This window comes from Nycticebus coucang, chromosome 8, assembly GCF_027406575.1.
Source record: "Nycticebus coucang isolate mNycCou1 chromosome 8, mNycCou1.pri, whole genome shotgun sequence".
NCBI classification, from domain to species: Eukaryota; Metazoa; Chordata; class Mammalia; order Primates; family Lorisidae; genus Nycticebus; species Nycticebus coucang.
In genome coordinates this window covers 94,182,420-94,208,074 of record NC_069787.1, presented here as the reverse complement: position 1 = coordinate 94,208,074, position 25,655 = coordinate 94,182,420, and the positions used below count along the sequence as shown (strand labels likewise).

The 25,655-nt window shown below is 48.5% G+C and overlaps 2 protein-coding genes across 3 annotated transcripts; one reads left to right on the top strand and one right to left on the bottom strand.

The window, feature by feature from the left end:
• Positions 1–6,549: 6,549 nt before the first annotated feature.
• Positions 6,550–20,267, top strand: C8H3orf84 (chromosome 8 C3orf84 homolog). Its single transcript, XM_053599134.1, has 4 exons — positions 6,550–7,490; positions 8,832–8,945; positions 18,687–18,743; positions 19,152–20,267. The coding sequence occupies exons 1-4, from the start codon at positions 7,464–7,466 to the stop codon at positions 19,566–19,568; spliced, it is 615 nt and encodes a 204-aa protein (XP_053455109.1). The 5' UTR covers positions 6,550–7,463; the 3' UTR covers positions 19,569–20,267.
• Positions 19,109–25,636, bottom strand: KLHDC8B (kelch domain containing 8B). Of its 2 annotated transcripts, XM_053599128.1 has the most exons (7): positions 25,486–25,636; positions 23,712–24,222; positions 22,421–22,585; positions 21,839–22,063; positions 21,641–21,742; positions 20,989–21,192; positions 19,109–19,237 (listed from the first exon to the last, which is right to left on the bottom strand). In XM_053599128.1, the coding sequence occupies exons 2-6, from the start codon at positions 24,085–24,087 to the stop codon at positions 20,996–20,998; spliced, it is 1,065 nt and encodes a 354-aa protein (XP_053455103.1). In that variant the 5' UTR covers positions 24,088–24,222; positions 25,486–25,636; the 3' UTR covers positions 19,109–19,237; positions 20,989–20,995. The 2 variants fall into 2 exon arrangements, with proteins under 2 accessions (XP_053455103.1, XP_053455102.1); XM_053599127.1 differs by lacking the exon at positions 19,109–19,237 and having other exon boundaries at positions 20,404–21,192.
• Between the last annotated feature and the right edge of the window lie 19 nt (positions 25,637–25,655).

The following is a 25,655-nucleotide window of genomic DNA, read 5'->3' as shown; positions in this document are numbered from 1 at the left end:
CAAAAGTCAGGGGTCAGAACCATCACAGAGTTCATTGGAGCTGTGGAAGTAAGGCCAACCAGCCTGGAAGAGCTGTAGACATGAAACTCCAACCCTACTGAGCTGAAGTGTGTGCCTGGGAATGATTCACATAGGAAGAGTGGTGGCAGGAGGGTTAGCACTCCATCTTCAACCCCGAAAACCTTTTTTATTTTCAGACACTCTGTCATCTCTACTAGAGTGGCAGCAGTGGCCTCATCATAGCTCACAGCAACCTCAAACTCCTGGGCTCAAGAGATCCTCCTGCCTCAGCCTCCTAAGTAGCTGGGACTATAGGCACCAGCCAGAAGGCCCCGCTGGTTTTTTTGTTTTTAGAGACCAGGTCTTCTCCTTGCTCAGGATGGTCTTGAACCCTGAAAATATGAGGCCCCAGTGTGAGGCCCTCCAAGTGCCACTCCCTTTCCTCTACTGCATAAAGAAGTCCCCTTCTCGGGCGGCGCCTGTGGCTTAAGGAGTAGGGCGCTGGTCCCACATGCCAGAGGTGGCGGGTTCAAACCTAGCCCCGGCCAAAAATCCAAAAAAAAAAAAAAAAGTCCCCTTCTCAGACTTCAGTCCCCCTCAGACCGGGCCAAGCTCTCGTAAAGTTCTCATTCAGTCTCTTTTCAACTTGAAGACACGCTCTAAGCTCCTGTCATTCCAGTATCTTTTCCAGGCACCTCCACAGGGTAGTTTGTAATAATAGTTTAAGATAAATCCCAGTGAACCTCTCTGTGCCTCTGATCACTCAGACCTCCAGGGCCGACTCTCTTCCTTGCGTCTCCCAGGTGGGGATGAGGAATAAGTGGTCACAGACCCAGCGAAATCTGACGAAAACTGCTCTCCAAGGACAAACGCAGAAGTCAAGCCGCCTTCGACAGTCACAGTGGCCTACCGCCACACGGAAAGAAAGCCAGGTGAGAGCCTCTGAAGCCAAACTCAAAGTCCGGGAAAACCCTGCAAGATCTCCGGGAATCCCAAACCTATCCCTAAGGCCCCGTTCAACTCCTTGAACCCTTTCCCCACTTTTCCCCACCTCCAGCGCAGCCCACCGTGCCCAAGGTGCTCCTGTCCCCACCTCTAGCTGCAAGCACGCGCCGCACCTGGTTCTGCTTCGAGGTGGCCTGGCGGCGCAGCGGCTGCCAACGCATGCGCGGCCCCGCCCCCAGGGCTCCGCTGACCAATGGGAATTCCTTGCCGTTCCCTGGGCCCCGCCCCCGGATCAACCAGCGGCTAACGGGCTTAACGGTCTTAACTGTCTTAACCTTGCCGTTTGCGCGCTCAAACAGCCGGCTTATAGTGTGCCACCTAACGCCGCACGAAACACCCTTCGTGTCCGCTCATAGGATATACCCTCAACCCCCCACACTCACACCCGGTTGCCCACCTACACCTCACCTGGCATCTTCACAAGCACAGATGCGCTCCCTTGTCCAATTTATACCCTACTGCTTGTGCCAAGAAGGGAGGCCCTGAGACCCAGGGAAGGTGAGGTGTTGTCTGTGAGGGCAGCATTTGTGGGTGAACCTGGTGTCCAAGGCCCAGAGCATGGCTCAGAATAAGAGCTGAGAGACATTGTGAACAGATGCGAACACAAAACCGGGGCCCCAGAGGAGACAAGGAGGCAAGAAATCTGAGACTTCTGACCTGCTGAAGGCTTAAGGACGCAGACAAATGGGTGTGGGACAGGAGGGACCTAGTTATCTCTGCTTCTGGTGGTTTTTTTTTTTTTTTTTTTTTGTAGAGACAGAGTCTCACTTTATGACCCTCGGTAGAGTGCCGTGGCATCACACAGCTCACAGCAACCTCCAACTCCTGGGCTTAAGCGATTCTCCTGCCTCAGCCTCCCGAGTAGCTAGGACTACAGGCGCCTGCCACAACGTCCGGCTATTTTTTGGTTGCAATTTGGCCGGGGCCGGGTTTGAACCCGCCACCCTCGGTATATGGGGCTGGCGCCTTACCGACTGAGCCACAGGCGCCACTCAGTTGCCTCTGGTGGTTATAGATGATCTTGAAAGCAATGAAACAGGGTGAGATTACCAATGGAGGACTATAGATGGAAAAGAGATTGAACTGAGCCCCAGAACACACAAACTAGTTTACAGGCCTTGGAGATGAGAAAAGCAGGAGCGGCACCTGTGGCTCAAAGGAGTAGGGCGTCAGCCCCATATGCCAGAGGTGGCGGGTTCAAATCTAGCCCCAGTCAAAAAAACTGCAAAAAAAAAAAAAAATTTAAGCCATGGAATTGGAGCGTGTTCAGAGATGGGACAGGGACACCAGGGGAGTGAAGTGCTCTGGAACTCACCTGGAACTGCTTCACAAAGGAGGATATCAGCTGTGACAACTGTTGATGTGTTGAGGAAGATAAGTGAGAATTTTGGATGACCTTGGCAGGAGCAGTTACAGTGATGTAGTGAGGACAAAAACCTGATTGGTGTATAGATTCAGAAAACCAGGAGAAGCGGTTCAGTACATCCATATAGTGGAAAACTACTAAGCAATAAAAAAAGACCAATTGATACCCAAAATGACATGGATAAATCTCAATTATGCTGAGTGAAAGCCAGACACAAAACAATACATACTGTATGATTCTATTTATATAAAATACCAAAAACTGCACATCTATAATGCCAGAAAGTTGAACAGTGGTTGCCTGAGGCAAATGAGTGCCATAGAGAAAGATTACAAATGGGAAGAAGGAAACTTGAGAGGTGAAGGACATTTTTGCCTTTTTTTTTTTTTGGAGACAGAGTCTCACTTTGTCACCCTTGGTAGAGTGCCATGGCATCTTAGCTCACAGCAACCTCAAACACTTGGGCTTGATCAAGCAATTGTCTTGCCTCAGCCTCCTAAGTAGCTGGGACTACAGGTGCCTGCCACGATGCCTGGCTAATTTTTTTAGAGACGAGGTCTCGCTCTGGCTTAGGCTGATCTCGAACCTGTGAGCTCAGGCAATTCACCTGCCTCAGCCTCCCAGAGTGCTAGATTATAGGCATGAGCTATTGCACCCAGCCTCATATTTACAATCCTGATGGAAATGTTTCATAGGTGTATACATATATCAAAATGTATCAAGTTGCACATTTTCAATATATACAGTTTATTGTGCATGAATGACAAAGATTTAAAAAATAAAAACACAGGCCAGGTGGCTCACACCTGTAATCCTAGCACTCTGGGAGGCTGAGACAAGTGGATTGCTTGAGCTCAGGAGTTTGAGACCAGCCTGAGCAAGAGCCAGACCCCGTCTCCCCTAAAAATAGAAAAACCTACCTGAGCATTGTAGTGGGCACCTGTAGTCCCACCTACTTGGGAGGCTGAGGCAAGAGGATCACTTGAACCAGGAGTTTGAGGTTGCTATGAGCTCTGACACCATGGCACTCCCCAAGACGACAGAGTGAGACTCTGTCTCAAAAATTAAAATTAAAATTGCCAGGTGCACTGTAGCTCAGTGAGTAGGGTGCCGGCCCCATATACCGAGGGTGGAGGATTCAAACCCAACCCTGGCCAAACTGCAAGAAAAAAAAAAATAGCTGGGCACTGTGGCAGGCACCTGTAGTCCCAGCTCCTCAGGAAGCTGAGGCAAGAGAATCACCTAAGCCCAAGAGCTGGAGGTTGATGTGAGCTGTGACGCCATCGCACTCTACCAAGAGCAAGAAAGTGAGACTCCGTCTCTAAAAAATAAATAAATAAATAAATAAATAAAAATAAAATTGTCAGGTGCAGTGGCTCATGCCTATAATCCCAGCACTTGGAGAGCCGAGGTGGGTGGATTGCCTAAGTTCATGAGTTTGAAACAAGCCTGAGCAAGAGCAAGACCCCATCTCTTTAAAAAAAAAAAAAAAAAGGGCGGAGCCTGTGGCTCAGTCGGTAGGACGCCGGCCCCATATACCGAGGGTGACGGGTTCAAACCCGGCCCCGGCCAAACTGCAACCAAAAAATAGCCGGGCGTTGTGGCGGGCGCCTGTAGTCCCAGCTACTCGGGAGGCTGAGGCAGGAGAATCGCTTAAGCCCAGGAGTTGGAGGTTGCTGTGAGATGTGTGAGGCCACAGCACTCTACGGAGGGCCATACCGACTCTGCCTCTACAAAAAAAGAAAAAAAAGCGGAGCGTTGTGGTGGGCGACCAGAAGTCCTACCTACTTGGGAGGATGAGGCAAGAGAATGGATTAACCCCAAGAGTTTGAGGCTGCTGTGAGCTATGATGTCACAACATTCTACCAAGGGGGACAAAAAGAAAAAATTAAAATCAAAAACATTATAGACAGAATGGGAGCTCCATTTTACCTATCCTTACTGAAACCATTCCCTTTTCTCCCCCTTGGTGACTTCCATCTTGAATTTTGCATTCTTATGCATGCTTTTGCTTTTTTTTTTTTTGAGACAGAGCCTCAAGCAGTCACCCATGGCATTACAGCTCACAACAAACTCCAACTCCTGGGCTCAAGTGATTCTCCTGCCTCTGCCTCCCAAGTAGCTGGGATTATAGGCATCAGCTACAATGCCGGCTATTTTTGTTGTTGTTGTTGCAGTCATCATTGTTGTTTGGTTGGCCCGGGCTGGATTTGAACCTGCCAGCTCAGGTGTATGTGGCTGGTGCCTTAGCTGCTTGAGCCACAGGCACCAAGCCCATGCTTTTGCTTTTTACTCATAGTTCATTTGTTTGTATCTATAAATAATATATAGCATTTTTCCTTTTTTTTTTTTTTTTTTTTTGAGACAGAGTCTCAAGCCATTACCCTGGGTAGAGTACCATGGGGTCACAGCTCACAGCAACCTCAAACTCCTGGATTAAGCGATTCTCTTGCCTCAGCCTCCCAAATAGCTGGGACTACAGGTGCCTGCCATAACGACCAGCCATTTTTTTTTTTTGGTTGTAATTATTGTTGTTTGGCAGGCCTCGGCTGGATTCAAACCTGCCAGCTCTGGTGTATGTGGCTGGCACCCTAGCCCCTTGAGCTACGGGCGCCGAGCCTCCTTTTTATTTTTGTTAAGAGACAGGGTCTGCTTCTGTTGCCCAGGTTGGAATGCCGTAGTAAGATCATAGTTCACTATAGCCTCAAACTTCTGGATTCAAAGGATCCTCCCACCTCAGCCTCCTGAATCTCTAGGATTTTTTTTTTTTTTTTTTTTTGAGACAGAGTCTGACTATGGCACCCTTGGTAGAGTACCGTGGCTGCATCTGACAACAGCCTCAAACTCTTGGGCTTAAGCGATTCTCTTGCCTCAGCCTCCCAAGTAGCTGGGACTACAGGTGCCCACCACAACGCTCGGCTATTTTTTGGTTGTACTTATTGTCGTTTGGCAGGGCGGGGTTGGATTTGAACCTGTCGGGTTCAGTGTATGTGGCTGTCACCCTAGCCGCTGAGCTACAGGCGCCAAACCTGGGAATTTTTTTTTTTTTAAGACAGTCTCACTCTGTCACTCTGGGTAGAGTGCCCTGGCATCATCTCAGCTCACAGCAACCTCAAGCTCCTAGGCTCAGTTGATCCTCTTGCTGCACCCTCCTTAGTAGATGGGACTACAAGTGCCCACAACAATGCCCAGCTAGTTTTTCAACTTTTAGTAAAGATGGGGGTCTTCCGCTTGCTCAGGCTAGTCTCGTACTCCTGAGCTCAAGCGATCCACCTGCCTTAACTTCCCAGAGGAGTCTGGGATTCACAGGCTTGAGCCACCTTGCCCAGCTCTATTTTTGCGTGTTTGTATCATTTTATAAATGGCATACTTTGCTGCACATCCTTCTATAATTTCATTTTTTGACTCAATATTTTTAAGATTTATCTCTCTAGATTCAAATGTCTATAACCCATACATAGTAATTCCTATATTTCATTGTGTAACTGTAGCCCAATTTTCTCATTGTCTTATTGGTAAAGATAAACCACTTGGGCTGCTGAGAGTTTTGCCTCTATGTAGATGGTTACAATGAACTTTTTTTTTTTTTTTTTGTAGATGAATAAGAGAAAGGTTTATTTCTAAATAACATGTGCATGGGGGAACCACAAGAATGATTACCCGGTGTTTCAATGATGGTCATAGATTGCTTTTTTCCATATATATATTTTTTCAGACTGAGTCTCACTTTGGTAGAGTGCCATGGCATCACAGCTCACAACAACCTCAAACTCTTGGGCTCAAGCAATTCTTTTGCCTCAGCCTCCTGAGTATCTGGGACTACAGGTGCCTGCCACAACACCCAGCTATTTTTTAGAGATAGGGTCTCGCTCTTGCTCAGGCTGGTCTTGAACCTGTGAGCTCAGGCAATCCACCTGCCTTGGCCTCCCAGAGTGCTAGGATTACAGGCATGAGCCATCTCGCCTGGCCTACAATGAACATTTTAATACTATGAGTCCCTGTGAGGGGACATACTAGGGTAGATTTCTGGATATTAGGGCTGGTGCCACTGATACCAGCAGGATCTGGGTGTTTCTTATTGTTGAACTTTTTAGAAGCTGATTGTAAGCTTCTTTTGGTTAGTAAAGAGGATAAAACTATTTATGTCTCCTGTTACAAATGAAAGAAAATCAGTCAATTATTTTCCCAAGGTAGTTTGGAATTGAACCATGATGTCAACTCTTTGCATTCTCTTTCTTATGCTCTTCTCTCTCTCTTTTTTTTTTTTTATTTGAGACAGAGTCTCACTTTGTCGCCCTCAGATTGCTGTGGCGTCACAACTCACAGCAACCTCAGACTCTTTGGGCTCAAGCAATTCTCTTGCCTCAGCCTCCCAAGTGGCTGGGACTATAGGTGTCTGCCACAATGCCCAGCTATTTTTTAGAGACAAGGTCTCGCACTGGCTCTGGCTCAGGCTGGTCTTGAACTCATGAGCTCAGGCAGTCCACCACCTTGGCCTCCCAGAGTGCTAGGATTACAAGCAGCCTCTTATGAACTTCTCTTATGCTCTCCTCCTTCACTCAGCCCTTGTAACATTCACCTGTCATGATCCAGTCACCACAAACTCCTAAGAGATAAGTTGGCAGAGTCTTATTCTGAAGTAGAAATTTTATCCTGAGAGATACCAACCCTTTAACATTTCTTCCTCCCCTTTAACATTTCTCATGACTCCATGGAATGCTTTCTAAATTTTTATATATCCCTGGCAATATGGATGCGTAGTTTTCTAAATGCAGGATTTGCCTCTAAAATGTTCTTTAATATTTCATTGACTATAAGTCCATCAGACTCCACCATTTATGTTTCTATATATAAAGACTCTCCCAGATGGTTAAAGCCAGGGGGCAGATTTCTGTCATAGAGAAGAAATAGAGCAGCAAGGACAAAACAGCAACAGGCCAGGTGCTGCCTAAATAAACAGTAGCATTGTGCAGTCATAACCTCGCTTTGTCACTAAGCAACAAGAAGTTAACCTCTGGAGATTCTTTTTCCTCAAACATAATCTCAAAAAGAGAAGAGGAAAGTTTACCTTTTCCACTCCCTTCCTGGAAAGATGCAAAGTGCTTTAGTAGGCTCCTGGGTAAGAGTATGCTTTATAGTTAATCCTGGCCCCTGACCCTTAGGTTATACTTGAACTCTGAGTGAATTGAGAAGGGTTTAATCTAGCATCCAGCCTGGTGGATGACCCTGAGCTGCCCACTTCCTCTCCACCATCCTAAAGTCATTCCTGGAGGCTGCCTTTTTTCCTGACACTATGTCCCCTTCCATGCATCCTGGTTTCCTACTAGCCAGATGAAACTCCTAGACCTCTAGCCACCGCCATTTTATTTCCAGTTTATTGTATGATCTCCCTATCACCCGCCAAACTTTTAGACTTTGACTTCTCTCTAATCTGGGAACATTTTGAAGGAAATGAATGTGTTTTGTCCATTTGTATTTCCCATGCCCAGTCTCATGCCTGGAATACAGGAAAGGTCTGGTAAATACTGTTAAACTGAACTGAATATAGAGCAAAGGGTTCTTGATGGGTAGTAGAGGAATGGACAGGAGAAGTAAAGTGACTCAAGTCTTCAGTGCAATGAAGGGACAGGGGCTTCTCAGACCTATTGATGGGCCCACTGTGATTGTCAGAGGCAGGCTCAGGACAAGTTCCTCTCATGATTATGAAGGATCCATTCTCTTTAAGGAGAATACAGGAGAAAGAGGTTGGGCCATAGGAGTTCCCAGACAGGTGTACGTTTAATGACATTGACACAATATAGCCCCTTCTTGGACCCAAATAGGTGCTCATTTCTGTCTTCTGCCAGTGTCTTTCTCTGAAATTCTCTCCAGAAGGTATCCTTTGTTGTTGAAATTATCCTTTTTGAAAGTTTATCCCTTGCTACCCTCAATGAATCCCCAACAATAAAAAAAAGAAAAAAAAAGAAAGTTTATCCCTTGCTTAAGCGCTACAGTTTTAAGGGGTTCCCCTCATACTCCAGAATAGCAGAGTGTAGAGCAAATGAGCATTCACAACTTTTGTTAATAGATGCAGAAAGAAGATCCATTGCATCTTTACTCATCAGGAACCCTTGATCAGAGTGACAACAAAGGACACTTCTTAGACTCCTTAATGAAGGGCCACACCACTGGACAATGGGCTTGTCCACAAAACTCTAAGTGAATGGTACCCCTTCTCCACATATGCGTAACCCTCCCAAGTGGGTCAATGCAGCTGAGGCCAACCGTCCTAATGATATATGGAGCAACTTCTGACCCCTCTCCAGTAGTGTCCCAACTCCTCAGATTCTTTCTATTCTGACAGGAATTCCCATAAGGGGCTTCTGACTTAACTTTCCTAGAACCTTCAAATGAGGCCCTAAGGTCTGAGACCCAGGGTGGATATTTAAGTGGATTTACACTCAGGCTTTCCTTTTTATAGCACAACAGTGGCTTCTATGGGCACTACAGAAGCCAATTCAAGAGTGAAAGTGCTGGAGAATACCGCCTTGCAGCCAAACCTCAGCCTCCAGCAGTGTTCCTGCAGCGATGTCAGGTATAAGGCTGCCCTCCTAGGACCCAAGAGAATCATCTCCAACCCATCCACAGCTGGACTGACGCCTGGGACCAGCAAATCCATGGGACAGACATTATGCTTTGCTTTTCATCCCTGAAATATCAGATCTTCTCCCTACAGACAGGGTGAAGAAGAGTGGGTGCCAAACTGAACAGTCTTGCTCACTGCCCTTTCTAAATGGAGGAAAGGTCAGGGCCCAGATGGGTTGGGTAGCTATGGGGAGAGAGCCTCCAGAACCCAGGAAGTAAGCTTGAATTTTGCTGACAACTGCCTCTAAGTTCAGATTCCATGGCCCCAAAAGCCCATGGTCCAGCCCACAGCCAACCTCACAGTCCAGGGCCTTCTGGAAAGAGGAGGCCTCCTTTGGTCAAGAAGTAGTGAAAGAGGTGGCTGGGCCTTCATGTTTGGCCAAGGAAGCCTAGAATGGAAATGATGGCAGAGGCAGCCTGGAATGGCTGGAATAGGCTTCCAGAGAATAGGAGAGGGATGCAGGACCAAAGGCCCTCCACTGCCTACAAGCCTGGAGACAAGGAGAGGCACTATGCATCGTAAGTCAGGGTACCAACAGTTAAAAGCATACTCAAAACAAGAAAGTGCAGGAGGGTTATATGTAGAGGCCTCAGGAAAAGGCAGTCTCACGGGCTGGTAACAACCAAGTTGTCAGTACCACTGGACCAAAAGGGACAAGGGGGAAACATGGCTCCTAGAACCCAGAAGGAGAGAGAGAGATATGGAGAGGATCACCCTGACAGGAGCAGTGATCATGGGTAAAGAGACAGAGTCATATGGGAGCTGAGCTGGTAGAGAACCAGGAGAAGAAATACCTCCCCTCTTTTTTTCCATCTCCTCCTCCCAGTGGCCAGAGCAAAAGGAGCTTAGTGATGAGTGCATTCAGGTCAGCCTCTTAAGCAAAAGCAGGGTGGAGAAATGACCAGAGGGAGCTAAAGGAATATGCTCCCACTGCACCTCTTGCTGCCCAGACTTTTGCTATTTGTATTCCCCAGAATTGCTTTCCCCAGGCTGAGAGCAGGGTCCTGGAACCTGCCACATTGTAGAAATTGGACTTCTTTAGCATTTGAAGTTGGAAGGGCTACTCAGCACAGCCTACTAAGCCAGGTCCACATGCAGCTCTGGACCATCCATCTGGGGCCACTTCACTTTTGTGAATGATGGGATCTGGATACCGCAGGGACAGAAGCAATCCAGAGACTTCCTGCTGGATGTTTGTAATACCCCTCAATGGCAGCTCTCCTGTAGAGACTGGAACACAGTCTCAATCTGCTAAACCTGTTCCCCATGTAGGGAACATGTTTTGACACCAATCAAGTGAGAACTTGATACATTAAGAACTTGATACATTAAGAATTTACTATCATCGGGTGGTGCCTGTGACTCAGTGAGTAGGGCACCGGCCCCATATACCGAGGGTGGCGGGTTCAAACCCAGCCCCGGCTGAACTGCAACCAAAAACTAGCCGGGCGTTGTGGTGGGCGCCTGTAGTCCCAGCTGCTCAGGAGGCTGAGGCAGGAGAATTGCAGAAGCCCAAGAGCTGGAGGTTGCTGTGAGTCCTGTGACATCATGGCACTCTACTGAGGGCGGTAAAATGAGACTCTGTCTCTACAAAAAAAAAAAGAATTTACTATCATCATCAGCAGTCCCAAATAACACAATCTGTGTGACTTGGGCTCAGATTGTACAAATATCAAGTCTCATGGCTCCTTCTAGGTCTAAAGTTATTTTGTTTTTTGTTGTTTTTTTGTTGATTCTGGTTTTGTTTAGACAGATTTTCACTTTGTCGACCTAGATAGAGTGCTGTGGCATCTTAGCTAACAGCAACCTCAAACTCCTGGGTTTAAGCAATTCTCTTACCTAAGCCTCCTGAGTAGCTAGAACTACACGTGTGTGCCATGATGCCTGGCTAATTTTTTATTTTTAGTAGAAATGGGGTCTCACTCTATGTGAGGCTGGTCTGAAACTCCTAAACTCAAGGGTTCCTCCTGCCTTCGCCTCCCAGAGTGCTAGGATTACAGGTGTGAACCACTGTGAAGGCTGGTCCAAAGTTTTTTTAATTAATAAGATTGCTCAGGGGATGTGCACATTTTATTTTCTCATTGGCTGAGGTTTCAGCTGGTAGATTGCAGCTATTGTTGTTCAAAGCCTTTCCAAAACCTAGTATCCCACTCTCCTTTGGTTTGTTAAAAATTTTGTCCATGACATTCACATGCATTTATTTTTTTTTTTTATCTTTTTCATTTCTTCTTTTAAACAAGATTTATCTATTTCTAGCCTTCACTCGCTTGCCTCTTAGGAAATGTAATTCTGGTCCTATTTGTATCTAAAATCAGATAAGAGTCCCAGACATTCTTGACTGGGGCAGATTCTTCATCCGCTGTGCCCCTGTTGTTGTTATCCCATGCCTCAGTCTGTCACAGAGGCTCTTCTCTCATCATCCCACTGACTGCAGACTGCCAAGCCTCCACAGGAACCCTTAGCACTCCCATTTGTAAACATTTCCCCTTCTACCAGAAACTTATCTCTTTTCCAAGGCTTCTTAGGATAGAATCCCAGCCCTAGCCCCACCTGTTCAGAAACCATGGGTTTCACCATGTTGGTAAGAAAAGAGTCCTGAATGATTTTGGAAATGAAGATGCAGATGATAATTCTCCATAGTCGGAACTGCCTGGGTGGAAAGGAAAGGACTATGTTTCTCTCCACGCTCCCACAGTTGTGAGAGAACAAAACTTGAATCAATGGAAGTCAATGGATTATCCTGCCACTGTAGAAATAATGAATTTCCTGTCAGAGCTAGTCTGCAATAACAAAGCCATCTACATTTTAGGGCTGTGTGTACAATTCTGTATCTGAGGATAGAGACAGGGGAGAAATTGAGAGGTCAACTGGAAATTACCCCAGGCTCTCAGGTTGTTTTTTTGCAGTTATTTTTTTTGGCCAAGGCTGGGTTTGAACCCGCCACCTCCAGTATATGGAGCCAGCGTCCTACTCCTTTGAGCCACAGGTGCTGCCCAGGCTCTCAGGGTTTTGTTTGTTTGTTTTTAAGACAGAGCCTCAAGCTGTTCCCCGAACAGCCTTCTCTTGCCTCAGCCTCCCAAGTAGCTGGGACTACAGGCCCCTGCCACAAAGACTGGCTATTTTTTGGTTGCAGCTGTCATTGTTGTTTGGCCGGCTGGGGCTGGATTCGAACCCACCAACTCAGGTGTATGTGGCTGGCACCTTAGCAGCTTGAGCCACAGGTACCAAGCCAGGCTCTCAGGTTTTTTTCATATTGAAACTTGTATTGAGATGATGGAGATGATTATAGATTCACAAACAGTCTTTTTGTTTGTTTGTTTGTTTGTTTGGGTTTTTTTTGCAGTTTTTGGCCAGGGCTGGGTTTGAACCCGCCACCTCCGGCATATGGGGCCAGTGCCCTACTCCTTTGAACCACAGGCACCGCCCTAGATTCACAAACAGTTTTAAGAAATAATAAAGAGATCGGGCAGTGCCTGTGGCTCAGTGGGTAGGGCGCCGGCCCCATATACCAAGAGTGGCGGGTTCAAACCCAGCCCCGGCCAAACTGCAACAACAAAATAATAGCCGGGCATTGTGGCAGGCGTCTGTAGCCTCAGTTACTCGGGAGGCTGAGGCAAGAGAATCACCTAAGTCCAGGAATTGGAGGTTGCTGTGAGCTGTGTGACGCCATGGCACTCTACTGGGGACAATAAAGTGAGACTCTGTCTCTACAAAAAAAAAAAAAGAGAGAGAAAGAAAAAGGAGATCTCTTCTACATTTTGCCTGGTTTCCTCCAGTGGTAACTTTTTCTTTTTTTTTTTTTTGAGACAGAGTCTCACTTTGTCACCCTTGGTAGAGTCCCGTAGCATCATAGCTCACAGCAGCCTTGTCAAACTCTTGGGCTCAAGCGATTCTCTTGCCTCAGCCTCCCAAGTAGCTGGGACTACGGGCGCTTGCCGTAACACCCAGATATTTTTTTAGAGACAGGGATTGTGCGCTAGCTCAGGCTGGTCTCGAACTCATGAGTTCAGGCAATCTGCCTGCCTCAGCCTCTAAGAGTGCTGGGATTTTAGGCACAATGGTAACATTTTGCAAAGCTATAGTATAATATCACAACCAGGACATTAACATTGATGTAATCATCAATCTGGTTCAGATTTCCCCAATTTTAACTTACACTCATTTGTATGTGTGTGAAGTCTTATACAATTTTGTCACCTGTGTAGGTTCATATAACTAATACCACAGTCAAGATATTGACCAACATCACAAGGATTCCTGGTGCTGCCCTTATATAACCTCCCCTACCTCCTTCCCACTTCTCTCTCCCCTGTCCCAAGCCATTGTCTAGTCCCCTGTCACTAACATTTTCTCTGTTCTCCATTTCTAAAATTTTGTCACTTAAAAATGTTATATGAGGTTCTGCGCCTGTGGCTCAAGTGGCTAGGGCGCCAGCCACATACACCTGAGCTGGTGGGTTCCAATCCAACCCTGGGCCTGCCAAACAACAATGATGACAGCAACCAAAAAATAGCCAGGCTTTGAGGCAGGCGCCTGTAGTCCCAGCTACTCAGGAGGTGGAGGCAGGAGAATCGCTTGAGCCCAGGAGTTGGAGGTTGCTGTGAGCTATGATGCTGCGGCACTCTACCCAGGGCTACAGCTTGAGGCTTTATCTCAAAAAAAAAATTTTTGTTTTATATGAGAGCCGGGCACAGTGGCTCATGCCTGTAATCTAGCACTCTGGGAGGCTGAGGTAGGTGGAACGCTTGAGCTCATGAGTTTGAGACCAACCTGAGCAAGAGTGAGACCCCATCTCTACTAAAAATAGAAAAACTAGCTGGGTGTTGTGGTGGGCACCTGTAGTCCCAGCTACTCATGGAGCTGAGGCAAGAGGATCTCTTGAGCCCAGAAATTTGAGGCTGCTGTGACTTATGATGCACAGCACTCTGCCTGGGGGGACAAAGTGAGACTCTATCTCAAAAAAATAAGGTTATATGAATGGAATAAAACAGCCAGACATGGTGACTCATGCCTGTGATCCTAGTACTTAGAAGGATAAGGCGGGTGGATTGCCTGAGCTCATAGGTTTGAGACCAGCTTGAGCCAGAGCAAGACCTTGTCTCTAAAAGTAGCCAGGAGTTGTGGCCAGTGCCTGTAGTCCCAGCTACTTGGGAGGCTGAGGCAAGAGAATTGATTAAGCCCAGGAGTCTGAGGTTGCTGTGAGCTGTGACATCATGGTACTCTACTAAGGGTGACAAAGTGAGACTCTATCTCAAAAAAAAAATAATAATAATAATGATAATAAATAATACACTAGGCAACTTTTGGAGATTGGCTTTTCTTGCTCAGCATAATTTCCCAGAAATTTATCTAAGTTGTTATGTGTATTCAGTTGTTTCTTTTCATTACTGAATAATATTCCATCATATGCATGTACCAGTTTGTTTAACCATTTACCTATTAAAGGATATTTGGGCTAATTTCAGTTTTTGTGGCTCATACCAATATAAAGATGTTATGAATGTGTGCATATTTTGGGGTGAACATATGTTTTTGTCTTTTTGGGATAAATGCCCAGTAATACAATTGATAGGTCATATAGTAGTTGCATGTTTAGTTTTTTAAAGAAACGGCCAAATTATCTTCCAGAATAACTGTACCACTTTATAATCCCACCAGCAATGCATGAATGTTCCAGCTTCTCTGCATTCTCACCAACATCTGGTGTTGCCTCTATTTTTAATTTTAGGCATTCTGAGAGATGTATAGTGGTATTTCATTGTGGCTTTAATTTGCATTTCCCTGTTTAATGATGTTGAACATTTTTTCATTGTGTGTGTGTTTTTTTTTTTTTAGAGACAGCGTCTCACTTTATCGCCCTTGGTTGTAGAGTGCTGTGGTGTCACAGATCACAGCCACTTCCAGCTCTTGGGCTTAGGTGATTCTCTTGCCTGTCTCCTGAGTTGCTGGGACTACAGGTGCCCGCTACAACACCTGGCTACTTTTTGTTGTAGTTTGGCTGGGGCTGGGTTTGAACCTGCCACTTTCTGTATATGAAGCCGGTGCCCTAGCCACTGAGCCACAGGTACCTCACTTTTCATATGTTATTTGCTGTCTGGGTATCCTCTTCAGTGAATCTTTACATTGTTTGCCCATTTTCTAATTAGATTGTTATTTTAGTGTTGAGTTGTGTGAGTTCTTTATATATTGTAAGTACTAGTCCTTTGTTGGATATATGGTTTATAAATATTCTTTCCCAGTCTGTAGCTGTTTTTTCCATCCTCTTCACATAGACTTTAACACAGCAAAACTTTAAACATTTTTGAGGGCTGTGCCTGTGGCTCAAGGAGTAGGGCGCCGGTCCCATATGCCAGAGGTGGCGGGTTCAAACCCAGCCCCGGCCAAAAACCACAAAACTTTAGACATTTTTTATGTGGTCCAATTTTTTTTTTTTTTTTTTTTTTTTGAGACAGAGCCTTCTCAAGCTATCACCCTGGGTAGTAGAGAGCCATGGCATCACAGCTCACAGCAACCTCCGACTGGGCCAAACGATTGTCTTGCTTCAGCCTCCCAAGTAGCTGGGACTACAGGCGCCCATCACAACACCCGGCCATTTTTTGGTTGTAGTTGTCACTGCTGTTTGGCAGGCCTGGTCTGGATTCGAACCCGCCAGCTTTGGTTTATGTGGCTGGCACCTTAGCCCCATTTGAGCTACAGACGCCAAGCCTGATGTAGTCCAATTTATCAATTTTTTCCTTTATGGTTCTTGTTTTATTGCTGTTGTTTTTTAATTAATTAATTTTTTTTTTGAGACAGAGTCTCATTCTGTTCCCCCAGGCTGGAATGCTGTGACGTCATAGTTCACAGCAACTTCAAACTCCTAGGCTCAAGTGATCCTCTTGGAACTAAAGGCACCTGCCACAATGCCTATTTTTTCTATTTTTAGTAGAGACAGGGTCTCACTCTTGCTGGTCTCGAACTCCTGAGCTTAAGCATTCCTTCCTCCTCAGCTTCCCAAAGTGGTAGGATTTATAGCCATGAGGCACTGTGCCTGGCCAACACTTGCTTTTGGTGTCAAGTGTAAGAACTCCTTGCCTCTCTCTATATTCTGAAGATTTTCTCTTATGTTTTTTTCTAAAAAGGCCTGGGAGGTTTTATTGTTTGGTTTTTTTTTTCCTTTTTTTTTTTTTTTTGAGACAGAGCCTCAAGCTGTCACCCTGGGTAGAGTGCCGTGGCATCACACCTCACAGCAACCTCCAACTCCTGGGCTCAAGCGAGTCTCCTGCCTCAGCCTCCCAAGTAGCTGGGACCACAGGCACCCGCCACAACACCCAGCTATTTTTTGGTTGCAGCCGTCTTTGTTATTTGGCAGGCCCGGGCTGGATTTGAATCTGCCAGCTCAGGTGTATGTGGCTGGCGCCTTAGCCGCTTGAGCCACAGGCACTGAGCCTGTTTTGTTTTTTCTTTATTTCACAAGAATTGTTTGCTTTTTTTTTTTTTTTTTTTTTTAGAGACAGAGTCTCACTTTATCACCCTCGGTAGAGTGCTGTGGCATCACAGCTCACAGCAACCTCCAACTCTCCTGACCTCGGGCGATTCTCCTGCCTCTACCTCCCAAGTAGCTGGGACTACAGGCACCGGCCATAATGCCTGGCTATTTTTTGGTTGCAGCCGTCATTGTGTTTGGTTGGGCCCAGGCTGGATTTGAACCTGCCAGCTCAGGTGTTATGTGGCTGGGGCCTTAGCCACTTGAGCCACAGGCCCCAGGCCAGGCCTGGGCTTTTAATCTCCATTGTGTCAGCTTGCTTTATGAGGAATGAGAGGTAAGGCTGTCAGCTTCCAACATTCTTAGAGCTTTTATTCTGTTAGGAGACTACCATGGCTATTTAAGGCAGGAAGTTCTAAAAGGGGAGATTGCTAAAGATATAACAGGCTCTATGCTGAAGATTCAGGTTCAGGGATCTGAGATAGAGCCAGACCCTACATTTTTTCTGGGAATAGCTGTCAGCCATTGCTCATACCTCCAACCCAGCCAAGACTGAACACTTTATGTCTGCAACAGGGGAAGCTAAGTGGCTGGGGAGGGGATGCCTCTGTGGGCAGAGGCCAAGCATGAAGGCCTAGAGATGTTCTTTGGAGAGATTCCTGCCAAGGTCTGGAGGCCTAAGAGGTAGTCTTTTTTTGCCTGGGTATAGGAGAAGGCTCTCTGGCCCCAACTTAGCCAAAACAAATACTCTGGGGACAGGCTCTCTGTCCTTATCCATTGATTTAAAAGCAAACACTTATTGAGTTCAGTTCCAAGCATTGTTCTCAGTGCTTGAGTTACAGAAGTGAGCAAAGCAGACAATAATCTTTGCCCACATATTTATGTTATAATGGCAGGCATCAGAAGACAGGCAACATCACGATACATAATCATAGAGTGTGTTAGGAGGTGAAAAATGAAGAACTGGGGAGGTGGGACTACTGGTATAGTGCTCAAGGAAGGCCCCTCAAGAAGGAGGTGAAAAGAAACTATGTGGACAGCAGAAGGAACAGATAGTACTAAGGTCTGAGGTGGGAGTACCTTGTGTATCTGAGGAGCAGTGGAGAGACCAGCAAATCTGGAGGTAACAGAGGACTAATATCATGTGGGTCTCACAGACACTGATGAGATGATGACTCAGTGATGACTTTGGCTGTTACAAACAAGAAAAACTGTTGTGGATTTTAAACTATATGTAATCTGATTTATGTACTAACAATTATTCTGGCTACTAAGAGGACAAGAGACTAGAGGGGCAAGCTTGAAAGGGATACCAGGCAGAAAATTCTTTCAATGGGGAAAGTGGCTTTGACATGCTGAAGAGGACCTATAGTGGGCATGGTGAGGAGGGATCTGATCCTGGGTACATTTTGATGGAAATATCAACACAATTTTCTGGCACATTTCAGTATGTGTGGGTATGAGAAAAAAGAATCAAGGGGACACAAGGTGTTTGGCAAGATCTAGCTGCCATGGCCTGAGCTGATGAGGCTGTAAGCAAGAGTGAGTTTGATGGCCAGTGGCTCACACCTATAATCCTAGCACTCTGGAAGCCTGAGGTGGGTAGATTACCTGAGTTCACAGGTTCGAGACCAGTATGAGCCAGAGCAAGACCTTGTCTCTAAAAATAGCCAGGCATTGTGGTGGGCACCTGTAGTCCCAGCTACTTGGGAGGCAAGATAATTGCTTGAGCCCAAGAACTTGGAAGTTGCTGTGAGCTATAATGCCATGGCACTCTATCGAAGGCAACAAAATGACACTCTGTCTCAAAAAAAAAAAAAAAGTGAGTTTAGGGAGTTGCTATTCCACAATGAGTCTATAGTTCATGGGATAGGTTGAGCTAGAATACAAATCTCAGATCCAGATGGCATTTAAAGGGCCCAACACGAAAATCAACGAATGCTTCCCAGATGGCAGGATGTTCTGGCAGCTGCCTCAGCCCCCTCCTCAATCAGTAGCCCCAGAGGCTTCCACTTCAAGGCAAGTTTTAGGATGAGATATCCCAGGAATGACGTGTTGCTTTAATTTGCCTCTGCCCTTTCAGTGTGCTGGCAGTTTAGCAGTTCAAGGGTAGTGGCTCCTGGCAGCTTCCCTCCTTTATGGGCCCTAAGGTAATATCTAGGCCGGGTGGGGAAGGGGGTAAGCATCACTTTCCCCATTCACTTTCTTTCTCACTGTCTTTCAAGGAGCCAGCACAGCAACACTTCTTCTCCAAGCATGACAACCGCACTTCCTTCGACAAAGTGAGTGCTGAAAAGAGGAAGGAGAATGGGCAGTACCCACAGCCTCAGTTGAAGTCAGGACAGAACAGGTGGTAGGGTGGAGGGGACGAGACACTGAGGGAGGGCTCCTTATGCAGGCAGAGGAGTGGCTATCTTCCCCACAACCTTTCTCTTCTGAGAAACAGTCTATTTCCCAAATAGAGGCACCTCTGTGGTAGTTTCCTCCACCAGCTTGCCTGACAATGTGCAAATATCCTGAGGCCACTGACTTTCTGGGTGTTTCACCCTGGAACAGAAGGCATCGCTAGGGAGACAAGCAAGAAGGCCAGGTTATGGGACAGGCATCACCAAGCAGACTTGAAGTTAGGAGGGGCCCAAGGAGATACCTGGTGCCAGGACTGTGGGCCAAGGGCCCGTACCGTTGAGGAGGGCCCCTACTGCCTGCTGCAGGGAATTGGAAGGCGGAAAGACCTGGAACGTTTGTGGCAGCGACATACCTTCCTGCGCTGGGCACCCTGTGAGAAGGAGTTTCGTCGGCAAGGGCCCTTGGAATCTTCCTACCAGGCTGATTTCCGGCCAGGCTCAGGACTGACTGGCCTCCCCCAGCGCCTCGTCCACTTTGTGCAGGTTCAGCCTCCCCGTGCCAGCACCACGTACCAGCAGAACTTCTGCCAACCATCCCGGGGTGGCCACTGCGGTAGTGACAAGGTAGGGCCCCAGGCACCGGTCACAGACACATTGCCTGATCTCCCAGGGATCTCAAGACCCAAGCTGCTGCAGCACTACCTTCATGCTGGGGTCTCTGAGTGTCTAAACTGGTCCAGAACATTAAACAGGGACAGCTGACACAGCAGCCTATCTACACTTGCAGAGGTCTCAGAAGCTGGAGAGCAGTTGCGTGTTGCCAGGCCCTGTGCCTGGCTACCATGGCACTTGTGCCTGTGGTGTCTATGTGCTGGCATGGGAGATGCTGTCCTGGGAGTCCTGACACTGAATGAGAAAGGATAAGAACTGCAGGAGGCTAAGAGTCCCAGAGAGTTTCCATGGCCACAGCAGATGGATTACAGGGTCCCAAATACGTCTCTGTTCTTGTAGCAAACCCAGCTATGAGCTCCTTGTACTCAGTGTAGCTGCAGCGAAAGCAGAGCCAAAAGCCCTTTGTAGTGGGCAACAAAGGCTGGAAGAGGACAAGGGTTGGCAGTTTCCTTCAGGAAGCTGCTTTCCTCAAGGGGTTTGGTGGGTGGTCACACAGTCCTGCTCAAGAGATGGCTGCTCCAGGTAGACAGCAGGAGGCTTCCTTACCCATAGCATCCACTGTATCACCCCTCCCTATGAGGATGAGCAGAGACCTTGAGGAGACACTGTGTGACTCACACCTAGAAACTATCCTAACACCGTGGTTGTTGTTTTTGTTGCTGTTATTTTCTTAACACTTCTTTAGTTATCCCTATTAGTGTCCCCTAACACTCAAGACAATAGGGAAGGGCTGTCATCTCATCATCTCATGTCACCAAAGAAAAATCTGATGCTTAGATGGGGCTAAGACACCAAATCACTTTGAGGGAAGAGACCAGATCCAAGGGGCTCCCTCTGGACTCTCATCCCCGAGGGCACTGAGGCCCCCAAAGGAGGGTAGGGGTGGTAGAGGCAACATGGGAGTCAATACCAGGGGCCACACACCAGATTTTAGCAGCACTTTTACTTCTACATCCAAACTCCCTGGGTCCTCACAATAGCCCTGTGAGGTAGGAAGGGCAGTAAGGTTTCAGAGATCCCCATTTACAGATGAGGATGCTGAGGCACAGAGAGGTGAAATGACTTGCCCAAGGTCATACAACCAACAGTGTAGAAGGCCCCAAACCAGCATTCCTCTGGCAGTTCCTACATCTTCTCCATTCCTTCTGTGTCCCCCACCCTCTCTGAATTCTCCTGGTCAACTACAGATGGGCACTGACCCTGTGGGGCATGAGGCCAACTCTTCCTTCTCCCTACTTCCTGGCTGCAAAGAGAGCCTAGTAGGTTCCAGGGCAAGAGTGGAGTTATGCATGGTCCATGAATGCATTGTGATAAAGGTAGGTACACATTGTGAGCATATGTATGTCCCGCACTAAAGACAAAGGCTCCCCTAACCCAAGTCAAGGCAGTTTTCAAGTGCCTGCCCCTGTGCCTCTCTCATCCCACATAGCCACAGTGAGTGTCTTCAGCAGACAAAGGAGCCATAGGCATCTGCCTCTGGCGCTAAGCTGCTCCAGTAGACAGGTCTTACCAGGTCTTCAAACCCCATCACACAGACACAGTGCTTCCACAGCTTGACTGGGGCCCTGGGCCACACCCCCAATAACAAACAGCCGGGGCCCAGCCTGTAGGCTAGAGCAGGAGCAGCGGGCTGTGGGCATGGCAGGCAGCGCCTCCCAGCGCCGCTGAGCAAGGCTGAAACTCTCCACGGATCCCAGAGGGCATGGCTGGTTTCCTGCAAGATGAAGAGAGAAAGCTGTAATGAGGCACAGGCTCCAAGACATCCAATCCCTTTTGCTCCCTGAGCCGAGAGACTAGCCCAATAGTTATCACCCCAGGATGAGGTATTAGTGCCTTGTTCCTTCCTCATTGTTCCAGTTTATCATTTGTTCATTCATTCATTTATGTTTCTATTTGTCCACTTGTCTGGGCACTCAGTGGTCACTGGTCTTGCTTCTATCTCTTAGGTACCTGCTGGTACAGAGCCCTTAGTCAGGCACCAGGCGACAATCTGAGAGCTGGGCCAGACAAACTATATCCTGCCTACTTCGGTAGGGAAAGGAGCTCACAAAGCCCTGACTCCTACCTGGAGCCTGGAGAAGGACAGAAGGTGGTGCTCATACTGGGGCCTACTCATTCCTATCTTGGGCCTCCCTCTTCTCCCTAGCCCCACAGAGACTTACCAAGGCCCCCAATGGCCACAATATGTCCCCCAAGGGAGCCAACCACAAAGTCAGCCCTCTTATCTCTCATGCGCAGGCTTCGAGGCAGCTTGGTCCACGACCCTGCAGAAGAGGGGAGGTCAGATCTAATCACATACCCAATATGCCCCTCCATCCCATGGAGAGTTGGGAGGACAGCCCAGGATAGACACTGCTCACCATGCTCTAGGTCAAACATCTCCACAGTGTTGACAAAGTGTGGACGAGAGTAGAAATTGTGGGGTCCAGGTTGCTGCAGGCCACCCAGGCTAAAGACACTGCTTTCAGCCATGGCGCAGCCAGCAAAGGCCCGGCGGCTGGGAAGACTTGGATGCCGGGTCCAGGTGCGGGCCTCCAGATCAAAGGCTTCAAAAGCAGTCACTGGGAGCTTGCCTTGGCGGCCCCCTGTCAATAAAATTAAAGTACCTAAGAGGTATCCCAGAAGGCTTAGTGGGCTCTTCATTCACCAGGTTGCTGATCTGCCTAGCCCAACTTTCCATACTCAGTGGTCTGCATACTTGCACATGGATATTCCACCCCACAGACCCTCAGGCTTTGGGGTTTGGTTTTCCAATCCCCAAAGAACCCCCAGAGATCAGAGCCTCAGAGCAGGCATGGATCATCCCAGCAAAGCTTTTCTTGTTCTGCTATCCTGGACTGGATCCTGGACTGGATCCTGGACTGATCCCTACCCCAGCCAATCCATGGGGATGATAACTTCTGGATTCTGAGCCCCTTTCTCATGTCTCCCAGGGGCCTTACCCAACACATAGATCTTGTTCCCGTGCAGGAAGGTGGAGGCCCCGTAGCAGGGTGTGGGCATGGAGGGTAGCGAAAACCAGCAGTCCCGGCGGGGCTCATACACCCGTACCTGGGCCTGGGGTGCTGTATCAGGGCCCATTCCCCCCAGAGCATACACCATACCATCTGCATAGAAAAGAGTAGTTCAGACTGCACCCCAGCCTCGCCAGGGCACCCCACCATAATGCTGCCCTGGTCAGGGATGGAGACCGTGTGTTTGTGGTGCTTGTCTGCAGCAAAAGAAAACTTGCTGCCTGCCTAGTGTGGGGGCTGGGAGAGCTGGGATTCCCATTCTGGCCAGGGCCCCTCTGAATGAAGAGCAGGAGGCAGCAGATCTAATTATAATCCGGTCTCTGTCTCCCTGGAGACGCTATGGCAACAGAGCCTGGCATCCAAGCAGACCTGTGGTCAGACCTAGAAGCCACAAGGTTGGTGTTCCTCTGGGCAGAGAAGGTTGTAGGGTGGCTTAAGCCAGGGGTGGGGAGGGTGCATATGCTCAGCATGAAGTTCAGTCTAGGAAATGCCTCTGGAGGTTCGCCTTAACTCTGCACATGCCTCAGTTGGAAGGGCTGGGAGAGGAGCTTGGGCCTGTAGGGTAGAGGGTCTAGTCACAAGCCTTCTCACCCTGGGAGCCCTGCCAGTACCTTTGCACCACACTCTTTTTTGTGTGTATGTGTCCACCATCACGGTGTACACCACACTCTTAAACTAGAGTAGGTTCTTGCCCTCTGTTAGGCCCTCTGGGTCAGCTAGAGGCATGTCTGAGAGCCTTGGGATGAAGAACCAGTCAGCTAGGGGCTTGTGGCAACTATGTCCCCAAGTCAGGTTGGCCTTTGTCCACATCAAGCTCCCTGGTAAGTGAGGAAGGAGAAGAGGAGTCTAAGCACTTCCCAGGCTCTGAGCCAAGGCCCTGCTCCCTTCCCCTACCCCAGACTATAATCCCAAAAGTCATTAGGCCATCCTGTCCCTTGTCTCTTACAAATGAGGAATGATGTAGGAAGGTGGCTGGGGCCTCCCATCATCCTGGGGGTTAATCTGCACTCTGCCTCTCACCTCATAGCCAAAAAAGGCAGCTAATAGAAGGCTGCTAAAAGACCAGCTCAGAGCTAAGTTGAAGATGATACAGGAAGAAAGGCCATGTCCAGGGAATCCATGCAAAAATTACAGTTCTTATCCAATTTTTGAGGTTAAGGAACTAAGAGAATGGAGAATAATGGGGCACCTGACAGGCCTTTCTTGGGAGGCCACTTACCTCTCTCCACAGTTGCGACCCCCATGGCAGCTTGAGGGAGGGTGGCACGACGCTCCCAGCGGCCCTCATCAGCCAGGAAGGCCTCCACAGCAGCTACTGGACTCTGAACCTCATCCACACCACCCACCACTAGCACCTGCTTGCCCAGAACCACAGCAGCTGCACCAGCCCGGGCAGTGGGCAGGGGCGCCAGTGCTAGCCACGTGTGGGAGGCCATGTCCAGTGTCTCAGCAGTGTCCAGGGGAAGTCCAGCCTGGCCACAGCCCCCAAATACCAGCAGGTGCTCATCTTGGTGTGCCACTGTGCCATATACCCGGCAAGTGGGCATGGGCGGGAAAACCTGCCAAACAAAGGCCCGGCTACCTCCTGCAGCCATGGCATTCACTGTTAATAGCAAGCCATACTATCTGCTCAGGCTACAAGCCTCACTGGGGAGGCATGGTAGGGCCTCATGTTGATTCTGCCAGGGCCACAAGGGGATGTCTGACCAGTCCAGAGACCTTGCCTTCACCTGGAGGAGAGAGGTAAAACAAAGGGTCAGCACCACTGACCATCCCCTCAGGAAACAGATCAGCAGCCTGTAGCTGACATCAGGGCTAGAAACAAAATCACTGGTGGAAAGGCAGGGGAAGACCCATTCCCTCAGTCTAGGGAGTGAGGCCTGAGGAGGCCCTCCTGGACTGGGAAGACCTCAGATACTCAAGAAACTTCCCTTTTTCCTATAAGGGCATGAGATCCTCCTCCTTTCCCATTGATCTAATCACCTGGAGCAACTGGGTCAAATCTGGATCTAGATGGGAGAAAAAGTAACTAGGACAGGACTCTCCATCCCGGGCCTCTTCCTTGCCCTTCAACAATCCTCACTCTGGACTCGGCGCCCGCAACACAGTAGTTACTGCGCCAGCCACATACACCGAAGGTGGCAGGTTCGAGCCCAGTCCCGGCCAGCTAATCAACAATGACAACTGCAACAACAAAAAAATAGCCAGGCATTGTGGTGGGCGCCTATGGTCCCAGCTGCATGGGAGGCCGAGGCAAGAGAATAGCTTAAGCAAAAGAGTTTGATGTTGCTGTGAGCTGTGACGTCACAGCACTCTACCAAGGGTGACATGGTGAGACTCTGTCTCAAAAAAAAAAAAAGGAAAAAAACAACAAATCCTCACTCTGGTTCTGCATGAGTCCTACTTTTATCCCCTCCTGACTGGCTTCCAGTGTGCCCTGGGCAACCTGGGATCCAGCCGTCAAGGTCCCACACTACTATCAAGGGCCAAACTCCTGGGTACCCTTAAAACACCCTTGCGACCCATTCCACAGGGTTCATCCATTCCTATCACCAAAAGGCCAGGGTCAAGGGTGTCTAGTGTGGAGGCTAAACACCAGGGTTCCACACTTTTCCCTTGAGGTCCACACACACCCACCCCCCTGCCCAGAGGTTTGCCCATGTGTCCAGCCCTGAGAGGCCAGACTCCCTGGTGTCCAGAAGAGCCAGGGCTTATTTGGGGATCCCAATGAGCACAGGACTCTAGGTTCAAAGTCCAGGGCGTTATCAGCAAGAATGAACAGCTAGACATTGGGTCCTCTCATGACAGATCCTCCAAATTCCCCGGTCTTCCTTTTCCCTCTGGAGCTACGCTCCTGAACCCCTGGCAGGAGGGCCTCCTAGCCTCAAACTTCCAGCTCATAGGGGCAGGGAACGCAGGGTATGGGCAAGACAGCTTGGGCTCTGCGCCCCGCGCCCCAAACTTCCCCTGAGCGCAGCTCCCGCGGGACTCACCAGCCAGGGCTCCGGTGCCGCCAGGGCATGGGTTCTGTAGTTCCACTTCCGCTGACGCCGAATCTGGCTGGGGTTGAAGCCAGGCTCCACCGGGGCTCCCACACGGCTCCAGCGCGGGGCGGGACTGGATCAGGTCCGCCCCTCTCCCCCTTCCCGCCCCCTCTCCTCCG

What these genes read in the sequence shown, in the direction of transcription:
- C8H3orf84 (XM_053599134.1), top strand. Translation starts at nt 7,464, where the DNA reads ATGCAAAGTGCTTTAGTAGGCTCCTGG. An exon ending in GTGCTTTAGTAGGCTCCTGG is followed by an intron (nt 7,491 to 8,831) that starts GTAAGAGTATGC and finishes TCCTTTTTATAG; the next exon opens with CACAACAGTGGCTTCTATGG. An exon ending in TGTTCCTGCAGCGATGTCAG is followed by an intron (nt 8,946 to 18,686) that starts GTATAAGGCTGC and finishes CTGTCTTTCAAG; the next exon opens with GAGCCAGCACAGCAACACTT.
- KLHDC8B (XM_053599128.1), bottom strand. Translation starts at nt 24,087, where the DNA reads ATGGCTGCAGGAGGTAGCCGGGCCTTTGTTTGGCAGGTTTTCCCGCCC. An exon ending in GGTCGCAACTGTGGAGAGAG is followed by an intron (nt 22,586 to 23,711) that starts GTAAGTGGCCTC and finishes TTTTCTATGCAG; the next exon opens with ATGGTATGGTGTATGCTCTG. An exon ending in GATGTTTGACCTAGAGCATG is followed by an intron (nt 21,743 to 21,838) that starts GTGAGCAGTGTC and finishes CCTCTTCTGCAG; the next exon opens with GGTCGTGGACCAAGCTGCCT.